Source organism: Pempheris klunzingeri, chromosome 14 (genome assembly GCF_042242105.1).
Source record: "Pempheris klunzingeri isolate RE-2024b chromosome 14, fPemKlu1.hap1, whole genome shotgun sequence".
Classification (NCBI taxonomy): domain Eukaryota; kingdom Metazoa; phylum Chordata; class Actinopteri; order Acropomatiformes; family Pempheridae; genus Pempheris; species Pempheris klunzingeri.
In genome coordinates, this window is record NC_092025.1 from 1756476 (window position 1) to 1770065 (window position 13590).

At 46.9% G+C, this 13590-nt stretch overlaps 1 protein-coding gene across 1 annotated transcript in view; it reads left to right on the forward strand.

Annotated features, from left to right (window-relative positions):
- Nucleotides 1–12875, forward strand: part of auts2a (activator of transcription and developmental regulator AUTS2 a) — a 275046-nt gene extending 262171 nt beyond the window's left edge. Inside the window, exons 6-18 of the mRNA XM_070843885.1 lie at nt 1369–1939; nt 3231–3529; nt 4655–4893; nt 5925–5969; nt 7224–7319; nt 7420–7491; nt 7901–7930; nt 8591–8662; nt 9430–9571; nt 10013–10093; nt 10194–10277; nt 10413–10653; nt 10888–12875. Of these exons, the coding sequence (XP_070699986.1) occupies nt 1369–1939; nt 3231–3529; nt 4655–4893; nt 5925–5969; nt 7224–7319; nt 7420–7491; nt 7901–7930; nt 8591–8662; nt 9430–9571; nt 10013–10093; nt 10194–10277; nt 10413–10653; nt 10888–12145 (3230 nt within the window). The 3' untranslated portion in view covers nt 12146–12875. The remainder of the gene's footprint in view (nt 1–1368; nt 1940–3230; nt 3530–4654; nt 4894–5924; nt 5970–7223; nt 7320–7419; nt 7492–7900; nt 7931–8590; nt 8663–9429; nt 9572–10012; nt 10094–10193; nt 10278–10412; nt 10654–10887) is intronic.
- The last annotated feature ends 715 nt before the right edge of the window (nt 12876–13590 follow it).

Below are 13590 nucleotides of genomic sequence, written 5' to 3' on the forward strand. Positions count from 1 at the left end.
CCCCCCCAGGCCCAGGGAGAGTTAATTACAGTTTATGTATGCACTGTCATCCCCCATGAGCCTCTCTGCCTCTGGAGCAGCCAAGCTAACTGCTGATGTCTGAGCACTTTGTTCTGTAGGAGGAGGTCCCTGCAGAGAAATACCCTGGACGGAGCTTATTAGCCGTTGTTCAGTGTGACTTCGACATTGTACAGCGGTTATTATTCATTCTTTGGATTAATTCACACGTTAGACATAATGGAGTCTTACCACGGCTTCTAATGGCAGGTAATTGCTGTTTTTTGGCAATTACTGAAAGTCCATAAAATTAATCCTCACCTTGTCAGACAAGCTAAATGTGAAACATGTGCCCGTCCTTCATGCTACAGAGTGAATGAATGAAAGCAGTGTTGTTATCCTGCAGTGTCCTTTTATATGTGTATACACACAGTTTACATGATTGCAGTGTTTTCAAAGATAAATACTATTACAGAATAGCTTTAATACTGGATTGGATGAAGAGTTTTATTGAGAAGTGAAAGAGAAGAAAGGCAACAGCAACCTCTCACTGCAGATACTTCACTATCTGCAGCTATGTGAATGTACATGCAAACCTGTTTACTGTTTCCACAATTAAGCCACAGTTTGTTTCTGTATGCAATATATCTCAGTTCTGCTGGCCAGTAGTAGGCATATGCAAAAATGGCTCATTAATAAATCTGACCAGAATACAGTCCGCTTGTCCTGCAAATGGGCATTTAGCCATCAAGGCAAAAAAACTGACCTTGAAATGAAGGTGATGTTGTTTTGTGTACGACAAACTGATTTACCCTGAAGAAGAAAAACACATTTCAGTGGTGTAGTTTGTCCCCAGGGAAGATGTTAAAGGCTGCTTGAAAGAGCTCAGGGATTGGTGCTCGTGCTGGCACAGCTGCAAACCCCAGCAGGATGTGTCGGCATGAGAAGGAAGAGCTGGAAAAAAAACCGAGTGTGTCAGTTGCTGGGCTGTCTGTCAGCTCAGAGCGCACACACTCAGCACGGCAAAGGAGGTGGCAGTTAGAAAGACAAGAGCCTACAAAGAGTCCTGTGGCTCTCACATGCACGCACACATCATCTCTGATAGGGCTGTTCAGCCGCAGTGTTCATTTACCTGAGCAATAATGCATGAAAACGTATGAAGAACAGAGCTGTGTTTGATGTATGTATGTATGTATATCTGAAAGCCATGTTTTTGCATGTTCTTGGCATTCTCCAACATTTCATTGAAAATTAATTAGGTGTGTCGGCTTTTTCAGTTTTGCTAAAATAGACTGCCAGCTTGTAAACAAAGAATTGTTATTGGAGATACTGTTTTTTCTCACATTGTTTTTCTCTTTCTGTTTTACACAGTTCCAGATTTTGGCATTGATGTGCTCTCCACCAATGGCAGCCAGGAGCCTCATGGCCCAGGCCTCCTCAAGGTGTCAGGCCTAGAGCGCAGTCAGGAGAGGAGCCAGGAGAGCTGCAGGGACCCTCAACCACCTGCATCCAGCACCCCCAGTCAGCCTTTGCTCCCCCAAGCCCCCGCCCTGCCCCAGTCGCAGCCTCAGCCGTCCGTCCCCCAGCCTCTGTCCCCTCATCGGACGCAGGCGAACGGCCCTGCCCAGGCTCCAGCCTCCACACATCTGCCGCCACGCTCAGAGGCTCTCCCCAGGCCTCAGACGCCCGCAGCCCTGCCTCTCGCTCAGGGCCAAGAGCCCTCGCCGCCCCCCCCTCCCCGGCCCCAGTACCAGCCTGAACTGCTGTCCCACCCCCGGCCACCACCGACACCTAGCCTTCACCCTCACCCACCATCACCTGCCCTCCCCACCCATCACCCTCACCAACAGCACCCCAGTCAGGCAGGGCCCCATCGGCCCCCATCACGCTGTCACCCCCGGCCCCATTCTGCCTACAACGGCCTCAACCTCAACGGTCACAGGTAAGGATCATCAACTCAGCAGTTTATTCTAAAAACACATTCCCATCTCTCACGTCCTCATAAAGACAAAACACTCACATACACAAATATTAGAAAATCTCTTGTGCTGAATGTCCGCATGAGGCACATCAGTGGGCAATGTGCTGTCAGGGAGTGCTTGAATTCCCTGAACCACACAGTAGCACTGATTATTAACAGCGGAATAAAAGGGCCACACTGCACCCTGAGGGCTTGTGATTTATTATCCACCACGCTGTCATCAGGACTCTGTGTGGCCTCCAGATCAGTTATACTGTGAGATAGTTCAGTACAATCTTGAATTAGTACCATGCTGTTTTGATTTTACTGATGAGAGTTCATTTGTGCTGGAGAACAGGAGAACAGAGGCTCCACGTTGGGATGTTTTTCCTTGAAAAAATTAAATACTTGAGAGGGCTGTTAGTTCTCTCACGTTCTGAAGAATCCTCAGTGGAATGCCACTTTGTATTTTCAAATACACCATGATCATAGTAATTTTTCACATTATTAAAAATAACAACAGCAGAGCAAGAGCAGGGCTAAGTTTAGTCTGTTGTGTCCTATATCTGTTGAGAACCACTGAGACTCTCTCCATTAATTGAAGACTCCAGGATTGCTCCTTCAGAACCCACTCAGTCCCAACAACAGCTCTGCCTCGCAGGCTCTTAGGACTTGGCTTCACCTCCCTCTCCCTGTGCCAGCCCTGCCAGTCTGCCATTGCGCCAACAGGGCCTGGCACCCACTGTGAATAATCACGGCTGGGGCCCACAGCGAAGAGCGAGCACAGCAAATGAGCTTTTAGGCTTAGTGCGTGGAGCTGTGGAGACGCAGGCTCTGTGACTGCCCCCGGGGGAAAACCCACACATGCTACAAAAGACTGTTTGCTTACACATGCATACACCCTCTCTCGCTCTCATCCCATTTCCGATGCACATGTTCACTACCTGGCTCCGGAGGAAGTGCCTTAACAGAAGCTGTTCAAAGACAGATGCTCGTTCTGTTACACTTGCCAGCGGTGGCTTATTTGCGTCCGATGGTGTTGTGAATGTGGTGTTTTCGCAGATCATGTTTGCCCTGGATTCTGTGAAGCACAAGAGAGAGGCAGGGAGGCGTTTGTAAATGGAGGACAGTTGAGGTGTGAAAACACTGCGCTGGGAATTGAACGTCGAAGCAGATGGAGATGAGGGGATGTAGAGGAACAAGTGTTAATTTTGACTGAATGCACCTGTCTTAACCTGGCTCCTTTCTCTATTCTCCCTTTTTCTCTGTACAGCAGCAGCAGGAGCAGCACCCCAGGCACCAAGCCCCACGGGCCCCCCGCTCCCTCCTTGCACCTCCCCCACCACCCACCGCCTCCTCCACCTGCGGCTTTGGCAGCAGCCTCCACATTCCCCCTGCCCCTGGCGGCTAACCAGAACACCCCCCACAGCTTCCCCCCTGCCTTGCAGTCCTCGCCACACCCACATCACCCCAATATGTTCGCTCCTCCAGCGGCCTTGCCTCCACCACCACCACTTACGTCTAGCACCCTGCCAGTACCCGGACATCCTGCTGCTGGGAGTGCCTACTCAGGTAAATATCCCAGCTGCTTGCAGACGTCCCCACATCGCCCCCAGCTGGTGTGGCAGAGGACTGCACATTCAGCTGACAAAACAAAAAGCTGACTCTTATTTTAGCCAGTTGTATCATCAGGTTTCCAGGACGGTCAAGATATATGAGAAGGACACAAGTAATCATTTCAGAGTAGAGTTTTATTTGAAAGCATTTGAGACGCAGAGACAGACAGAAAAACAAAGTACCAGTCCAAAATAATCCATGTGCACTCTTTTGTGTGTTTATAGTTGTATGGACAGTTCAAGTTCACACTTTATCTGTTATGTTCTGACTGATTGACTCTCCACATACCAGCAGTGTCCACCAGCACACTAAAAAGCCATTACAGACCACATGAACATTTCCGCGCAGTGCTGTCGAGCTAAATGTCAGGGTCAGTGTGGGAAGAGGAGGGGGGTCTTGCCTTTAGCGACGTTCCCAGAACTTCCATTTTCACCTGGAATGGTGTTCATGTGCAAGAAATCAATTTGGTCAATATGAGCTGGATTTTGTTCAAAAGATACTAATGAAATTTTTATGAAGGGAAAAATTCCTCCCACACTCCCTGCCCAATAAAGCCTGAAATGAATGCAGAAAATATTGTAGTGAGTCACTGTGGAATAGGAAGGATAAGGTTACTGTGGAGGAGATTTAATCTCTCAAGGCAGGTTTTGTTGGATTTAGAAGAAAAGCGAGTGATTACTTGAAATCCATTTTTCCTCCACAGGCTGCACAGGGGTTATTAGAAAAACAGATGTTGTTGTCTCAGAGGGGCTGTAGTGTATCAAATCACAGCATTTGACAGCTCCAGCAGGCCAACAGCTCTGAGCCTTGCTTAAATTTAAAATGACATGCTGATAGTCACTGCCATTTCCTGCTTGTATCTTTTATGACGTTGACACGGCCTCCTCTTTGATGACTGACACTGGGTTAGGGTTACACTGGACTCCAAGACTCCCAACACAGTGAGGACTACTATGATTTCGCTTCATTAGATCGTCTAGAAAAGGTCTAAATTAGGGGGAAATGAATGAAAAGTCAAATGTTTGATGGCCACCTTCACTTCGTTATAACAAACCCCTTTTCTCTCTTTCTGTTCTCCAGAGCAAGACCTTCTGCGCCAAGAGCTCAACACCCGTTTCCTGGCCTCCCAGAGTGCAGACCGCGGCGCCTCGCTGGGCCCTCCGCCATACCTGCGCACTGAGTTCCACCAGCATCAGCATCAGCACCAGCATCAGCACCAACACACCCACCAGCACACCCACCAGCACACCTTCACGCCCTTCCCCCACGCCATCATGCCCACCCCAGCACCGCCCATGGTGCGTACCCCTGCCAGAAATGTGAGGATAAGTAGAACGCAACTTTGGTCGGAGAGGGTGGAGGGAGTCGATGGAAAAAAATTCCCCATAGCCAAATGTTTTTAAATGTCTTCTAATAATGAATGTTACATGTGTAGAAGAGCGGGCGGGCACGGCACTGAATGTGTTTTCACCTTGCAGTTGTGAGAGTGAAGACTTTACACAGTTTGACGTGTGAGAACAGCACACTGTGGGGACCTGTGGGTTCCTGTGGCGGCTTTTCAATGATGACCATGTGTGTCCATCCATGCCACAATGATTCCTTTATTCTCCCAGAAAGCCTTTCTAGTGTTTTCTCTGGCATACTCTAGGACTCCAGACTTGAGTCGCCGTTATTTTCTAAATTGGCAATAACTTGCCTAAAGCATGTTAACTTCAGAGCCAGCTTTCAGAACATAATACACTTAATTCATCCTGAATTTAATGACATCATTTGGTCCCGTTTGGGGGTTTTCATTACTGGCAAATGCCTTGCGTTAAGAGTCCCGCTGTTTGTTGGGGGAGACCACAGGCAATGGATGGCTGGACCTAAAACGCACACACACACACACACACACACACACATAACTGCCTGGTCTATAGAGGGCTCACTTGGCTCTGATGATACCTCAAAGGCAGCATGGCGAGGCCTCTGACAGCTAATGAGGCCATAAAAAGGCTCTTTATGGCTGCAGTGTTTAGTCTTGACTGGGGAAATGTTCGCCCTGAGCCTGCGCTGCACCACTAAAGGGAGACCAAATGAGACACAGAGCCCACGCTAGTTTACAAGGCCTTCAGATGATCACGGAAAGGGGAGGATGAAAACAGTCTGGTTTGGGAAGTGGTCGAATCTCAGTTGACATTTTACATCTTGAATGATATCTGTACGCTATTCTTAGTCCTAAAATACAGTTTGTGATGCATTTTGTGTTGGCCTGAAATACTGAAGAAGGCCAACCCTGTCACAGTATATGTGTGTAGCCATCTGTTTTCTCTACATCTTTGTACTTAGTTCTGTTTCATTTCTCCTACAGTTTGACAAATACCCCACAAAAGTTGACCCCTTCTACAGACACAGTGTGAGTTTTCCTACTATCTGCCTGCAGAGCAGTTTGTTGCTTGCCCATTATGCCATTCCAGCCCATGCGAGTTGGTGTTAAAGCTGTGTGTGTGTGTGTGTGTGTGTGAGATTCCATGCAATCGCTCATCCGCCACTTAATGGATACTGTAAGCATCCTAGCTGTACCATTTCACCCTACAGCCCCAGCAAATGTTGTGATTAATGAAACAGTGCTGGATTCTTAGATCTCAGCGCACAAGATTTATTGTGTGTGCATGTAACGGTGAAATTGCTGTGCATAGAAATTAATACAGAAGAAACCCAGGCTGCATTACAGAGGAGACGATGTCATTGCCAGAGGAAATATATCTTTGTCTTGCTCACTACTCTGCATTTGTATTTGTCTGCTAACAGCAGTGGCTTGCTAATGATTATTACTCACTTATTTTAAACATTGGACCCCACTCTTCCTGACTCCCATCATGTTTGCAGAGCTTCCAGACACCTGCTATGTGCGCTTTTCCTACAAATTGTCCCTTAGAGCTGAGAGGAAGATTTAAATCAGAAAAATCAAAGCCTGGGTCAAATAGATGTTGCAGAATGTTGCTAATTTGTTTTTCAGTGCTATATTTCTTAGCATTTCCTCGTTGTTATTACGTTAGCAGCACATACCCTGAAGCCATTTCGTCTCTATAAAGCATACTGACGTCTTAAAACATGATGCACAAGGAAACACAAGTTGCATTAAAACCTCACAGCATATCCTCAAACACTGCTAATAACTCATCCTGGCAACCCAAGTTTAAAGTTTAAAATTCTGTTGCACCATCCAAGAAAGCAATGCAAGCATGCAAGTTCAGAAACATGAAAAACATTCTCTACTGCCACTAGGGCTCATATGTTTGACAAGAACAGTTATCCTGAGGAGTTGATTACATATCTGTTTCTCCACAGGATCATTTTGTGGGAGCCTTGAGCGCTTGTTTGGTTTACATGTGTTTGGCCTGTATTACAACATTCTAGTTTTCATATCAAAGGAATGTTTTCCCTTTAAAATAATGAGGGTATGAGCGGTAAAATATTCTCCAAATGCACAGTTTGTGAAATATGTAGGCAACTCCCCATCCAAGCAGTCTTAGGAAATGAAGAAAGATTGAATGTTGAGGTTCATCTGTCACTATAACCCTTCTCAGCGCCTTGTGAAGCTGTTGTCCAGCATTTCACAGATGGACCAAACTAGCCTCACACTCCCTCCTCTTCCTGTCGTCCTCAGCTCTTCCACTCCTACCCGCCGGCCATGCCTAGCCTTCCCCCCGTCATCCCCCCGAACGGACCCTTTGGATCACTTCAGGGCGCCTTTCAGCCCAAGGTAAGACACTCAGCAACGCGACCACACACCCAGATAAACAAACTGAGAATAGAGTTATTTACAGAGAATCTTTTTTCGATCTGTGTCTGCTGCTCTCTAGACCTCTAATCCACTCGATGTGTCCACACGACCTGGTGCCGTCCCACACACGTTCTTACAGAAGGACCCCAGGGTAAGAGCACACACATCGACGGGCAGCATTCACAGTGTAGAGGTGACCTTTAGACACTTTGTGTATGCTGCATAAGCCTTCGAGACATCAGATGGAGGTTTTCAACACCAAATGATGTAAATGTGCAGAATTTGTCTTCAGTTGGTTTGTAAACACAGACTGCATGTGTGTTCCTGTCGTTCTCTGGATGGTCGTACCCATCTGTACGCAGAGGGTCACGCTGAAGGAACCTTGTTTAACACCCATCTGTTAATTACCCCAGAAACACTTAATTTTAAAGGGACATTTGTAACATTTTAATTAGGTTCATTATGAATACCTCACGCAGAGACTCATTCGAGGTGATTTGATTGACAGCGAAACAACCAAGCGATAATCAACCTTTTCTCCCCCTCTCTCTCTCCTGCAGCTAACAGATCCATTTCGGCCCATTCTCAGGGTGAGTGCTTACTCCCTGCAGTGTCTCAGTCTCCTGCACACACACACACACACACACACACACACACACACAATAATGGCAATGATGCCTCAAAGGGTTGTTTTGCTAATGAAGTAGATGGTGTCTTCACTTAAAGGAGTGCCACTAGTTTATACCACAACGGAGCTAATTTTAGAGAACCGTGCAGCCTCTGCATGTAGAAACATAGAACAGCTTCTAAGTGAAATCACAGCTATAAGTACTATACCTCTGTCACCTGCCATATGTATCAGTAATACATCATTAAAAGGTGCTCCATGTACCATATCAGTAGTAGTAGTTATCAGTATGTCACTGTCAGGCAACTGAGTTGATCATGTGAGGGTTAAAAATAACATACATTGACAATATAGCATAATATTCATTCAGTGTGGATCTAATTACTTTATTTATTATTCACTTTATCTGATGTGATGCATCCACATTTGTTCCATACTAGAGGATATATCAGAGCTTTCGGAAAAAATATTTTTTACAATTCTGAATAATTATAGATAAGTTTACATACTTCAGAACACAATCAACCATTTAATATGTGTGTAAATGTAGCAGTAGAGGCCTTACTGTCATTCTGGTTTAATAGTTAAGTTGTGACACCATGTGTGTGTCTTGTGTCCACAGAAACCAGGGAAGTGGTGCGCCATGCACGTCCATATCGCTTGGCAGATATACCACCACCAACAGAAAGTGAAGGTGAGGACTCATCTGACTGCTCTCTCTCTCTCTCTCTCTCTCTCTCTCTCTCTCTCTCTCTCTCTGCTTCATGCCAACGATAGTTTTAACACAATGTCCAAATTCCACACTATATACTATATACACACTAATCTGTGAGGTATACAGTTGTTATGTATGAAATGATACAATATGTACGCCGTGCAAAGGCAATGAAACTTTAAAATGAGGATTCCAGCTGAACTTAAGAGAAAGCTACATTTTTTGTTAAATAGTTGTTTTGACTTCAGGTGTTCCTGAAGCTCTTTCTACACAATCACTTACGATTTTCCAGCTCTATTTCTTTTGTGCAGTGCATTGTGGGAGAGTAGTGCCCGTCAACATCACAGTGAAATCTTCTTCGTTTAGTATGCATAGTGTTTGGAGTAAATTATTTTCTCACTTTTCTATTGCGAACACACTTGCCTAGACTTGGTACAGATGTACAGACACAGTTATGGTTTCTCTACTAGAAGAATCATTAGTAGGTAGGTGTCATTCCTGCAACACCTCAGTAAGCATCTTAGAGTAAGGCATCCACCTTGTTGTTTACTGACTGTGGTTCAAAGTACACTGCATTATTAAGTGTGGGGTAATGTGCAGAGAGCCGGTCATTTTTGCCAAACGAACCCTGACAGGGTGATGCAGGACATGGATCACCTGCACCTCCTTAACCTATGAAATGAATAGCGATACTTTGTGTGGAAAGGGTTTGACATGCGTTTGTCTCTCGGTTTGCCGTTTTCTAGCAGCAGATGCAGGTTGACCCTCACAAGCTAGACTTTGGCCTCAAGCCTGAGTTCCTGAGTCGACCTCCAGGCCCCAGCCTGTTCGGCGCCATCCATCACCCCAGTGACTTGGCACGGCCTGCCACGCTCTTTTCCGCTGCAGGTGAGTGCATCCTATCTCTAGGAAAGAGTGATTGATAGTTAACAACAGTACCCTCTGACATACAGCAGCAGTCCATCAGTTCCTGCTGTTCAGAGTGAACTGTTATGTGCATTTCTACCTCTGCCAAGGAGGCTGTGGTTTTTGGTGCCATTTGCCAGCAGGATTATTGAAAAACCGCTGGCCCGGTTTTCATGAAACTTGGTGGAAGGGTGTAGCATGGCCGGATGAGGAACCCATTAAAAACTGCAGTGGATCTGAATCCAACTCACAAACAAGCAATAAAAACAAGTAATATTGACCAAAGTGCAACATGTGTCCTTAGTAAAGTGAATGGTGCAGTGACCAAAAACACAGTCACACTTTAGTTTTAGAAATATCACATCATCATATTTATCATATCAAACTACTGTTAAACGCCTACACTTGTCTGTCCCTCCTCAGGTCCCACACACCCATCAGCAGGTCCTTTCGGTCACCCACCCCACCATCCTGGAAACTTCCTTACCCCAGCATCTCACTTAGGTAAGAGGATCCTTCACGTCGCTCTCCTCAGTCTCAGTTGGAAAAAAGAAATGTAACCTGCGATTGTATGCATGGTAACATGTCGTGTCCCCCCCCCCAGAACCTTTCAATCGGCCGACATCCTTTGGAGGACTGGGATCCCTTAGTTCATCGGCTTTCGGGGGACTGGGAAATCCAGCACTAAGTAAGTTTCAACCCCATGAATGAAGCAGTTGATCCTGTAAAAGAATAGAACTGAAATGCAGATGTAGTCTAGTCCAGTTGTCGAGATATGCATTTAACTTGTGTCCTGTTTTTCCACGTGTTGAATCCCTAACAGCGGCCAACTCGGTGTTCGGCCATAAAGATGGCCCCAACGCACAGCAGCACTTCAACAGCAGCGGTAACAGCAACCACCAGGAGCCGTGGAATCGCTTGCACCGCACACCACCCTCCTTCCCTACACCACCACCCTGGCTGAAACCCGGAGACTCTGAGAGGAGCACCTCGGCCAGCTCACACGAGAGGGACCGAGACTCTGACAAACGGGACCCGCTGGTCAGTAAGGACGACAAGGACAGGTGGGTGTTGCCTCACTCCGAGAGCATAAGTAGATTAAAAGGAATTTGAGTACATATCAGCTTTGTTATGTTTTTATTTGTCTTTGTTCTAATAATGCAATAAAATACCTTTTTGTAATTTACATATTTTGGTTTCTTGGTTCAACTTGAAATAAAAACTCAAAGATCCTCACAGCTACAGAAGCTAAGTTACTGATACTGATGGGGGATGGACTTTCTCCTTCTTTCCTCTAGGGACTCTGTGGAAAAGCGTCATCCGAGCCATCCGTCTCCGGTCCCTGTCAACCCCATCAGCCTCCTTGGCCACAGTCGGCCTCCAGAGCACCATAGGAACCACCTGCCCCCTGCTTCTGGAGAGCACCAGAGGGACAAGGAGAACAAGGCCAAAGACAGGGAGAGGGAGCACTCAGACTCCTGGAAAGACAACGGCACAGACGACCATAAGCTCAAAGACAACCAGCACAGCGACAAGGACACACCCGTCATCCATGACGGCCGACTGTCGGAGGACAAACTGAGGGACAACAGAGGGACTGCATCACCCTATATCCGTCAGACCAGCCTCGAGCGTCCCAACGGTGGCCTGAACAGGGAGGTCCTGGAGAAGAAGGGGGAGCTGCCATATGAGCACCAGAAGAAGAACAGTGAGGTGAAAGTGAAGGAGGAGCGGAAGGAGGAGCAGGACGGAGCCACAGAGAGGGTGAGTGAGCACCCAATACAGGCACCTTCCACGCCAAACCTCCACCCTCCCTCCTCTATGCCTATGCCCATGGGCATGGCTGGCGTCCATCCCATCAACACAATCAGCAGTCTGGAGAGAACTCGAGTAGTGGCGCCCTTCATGGGTATCAGCCCCATCCCAGGAGCCGACAGGTTCCCCTACCCCGCCTTCCACTGGGACCCGATGAGGGACCCCTACAGGGGCCTTGACATTCACAGAAGGGACCCTTTGGCCAGGGACCTGCTGCTGAGGAACGACCCTCTGCACCGGCTGGCGGGGCCTCGCCTCTATGAGGCCGAGCGCTCCTATAGGGACCGCGAGCCTCATGATTTTAACCGTGACCACCCCCACCCTCTGGCCCTGGAGCACAGGAGGGAGCAGGACCGCGCCCATATGGAGGAGCGTGACCGCCTCAACATGCTCAGAGAGGACTACGAGCACGGGCGTCTCCACCACACAATGCACCACCCAGCCCTCGATGGACACCTCCCCCACCCCGCCCCTGGCCTAATGGCCCCTGGACTCCCAGGCATGCACTACTCCAGGGTCAGTCCCACGGCTGCTGCCGCAGCAGCTGCAGCAGCGGCGGCGGCGGCGGCGGCGGCACATCAGAACGGCATTCTGAACAAAACACCACCAACTGCCTCTCTGAGTGCCCCTCCCCCGCTCATCCCCACACTGGGTGCCCGGCCCGGATCACCCAGACGGACTACTCCCCTGGCCACAGATATCAGAGACAGACCGGCTCACAAAGACATCGAGGCACGGTGAGCTGAGCCTCAGAGGACTCGGTGCCCTGCTGCCCTGCGCCTCGCCAACACTGAACTGTCACCAAGCACTTAGCTTTGGGCAAAGCAAGACTGTAACATAGCTGTGAATAACTTATGTGGGCAGAGACACGGCCGCACCGGGGATTGTTTTTGTACAAAACTACGGAGACAATAATCATGGAACAAAAAATTGATTTTTCAAAGATTTTTTTCCAGTTTGCTCCAGCTGTTTGTGTTCATTCTTCCTCTTGTATAGCAAAGTGATGTGGAGTAAGGATGATACATTTTGGAATGTACAGGTACTTTAGCACTGACAGACAGCAAAGTGTGTAGATAATGTGTACAGTCGCTGTGCTCGCTCTGTATGGATTAAAAATCATGGTACAAATATGCAAAAGAGTGTTTTGAAAGCTTTACTTTGAACACATGTAAATAGAGGAGTATTACAGCAGTGATTCAGAATGTGCTTTTTGCAGTTTCTTTCTTTGTTCAGTTTTTTCAGTTGATGCAGCTGATTAGCATTGTACCAGAGACCCCGTGTTCAACTATGCAACAAATGCCTGGGCTCCCTCTCTGAAAGCTGGCCTTCTCACTACTACTACTGACTGTGTACCAATAAAGGACAAAAAGCTGTATTCTCTCCACAACTCAGACTTGACTAGATATTGTGTCCACAGGTACAAGTTTTAACTGATCCACGTATGGTTTTTAACGCAGCAATTTGGATTAAACAGAAAAAGTTAGTGTTCTGAGAATCACTTAAATTCTGATAAATTGTGGTGACAATCCTGGAGACAGTTAATGGGAAGATTGCATCTCTCTTAATGTAAAAAGCCAGCAGTACAAATGTTAAGATTCCTTTTTCGTTTCATTCCTCCTCCACGCCGCTACAACAGTCTTGTTCTGGGGAGAATGCAGCACAGTGAACACCATGACAGCACATTTGCCCTATTGAAGGAGTGTAAAGTACATGTTTTGGAAATAGGTTCTGTTGGTCAAACAGTGTATTAAAGTGCTTTCCTAAGTTGTTGTACCTACAAAATCAAAAGACAAAAAAGCAAGTCTACACTACAGACAGTTTGTTTCTATTGAGCAGAGATCTATTTTAGTAGTCCACTGAAGGTTTAGTTGTGCGCTTCAAACTCTGTGATATCATGTCGTGCAGTGTTTTTTAATCCAACATAAAAATGTCCACCGGAGCCATAGTGATTAGTCGATGCGTATTGCAAAAAGATTGTTAAATGAGAAACTTTTTTTTGCTGTTTACTATGTACAGGGAAAAAATGAAGTCTTTCTAGATCATGTACAAAAATGAGAAAAAAATGAAGCGACTGAATCTTCAGCATGCTCCTCATTTAAACTTGTGTTATGTAAATTGTGCCATGTTATTAAAAAATGTGTACTAACCCTGTCTGTGGGGGTTTTATTCCTCCACCTACATGCACT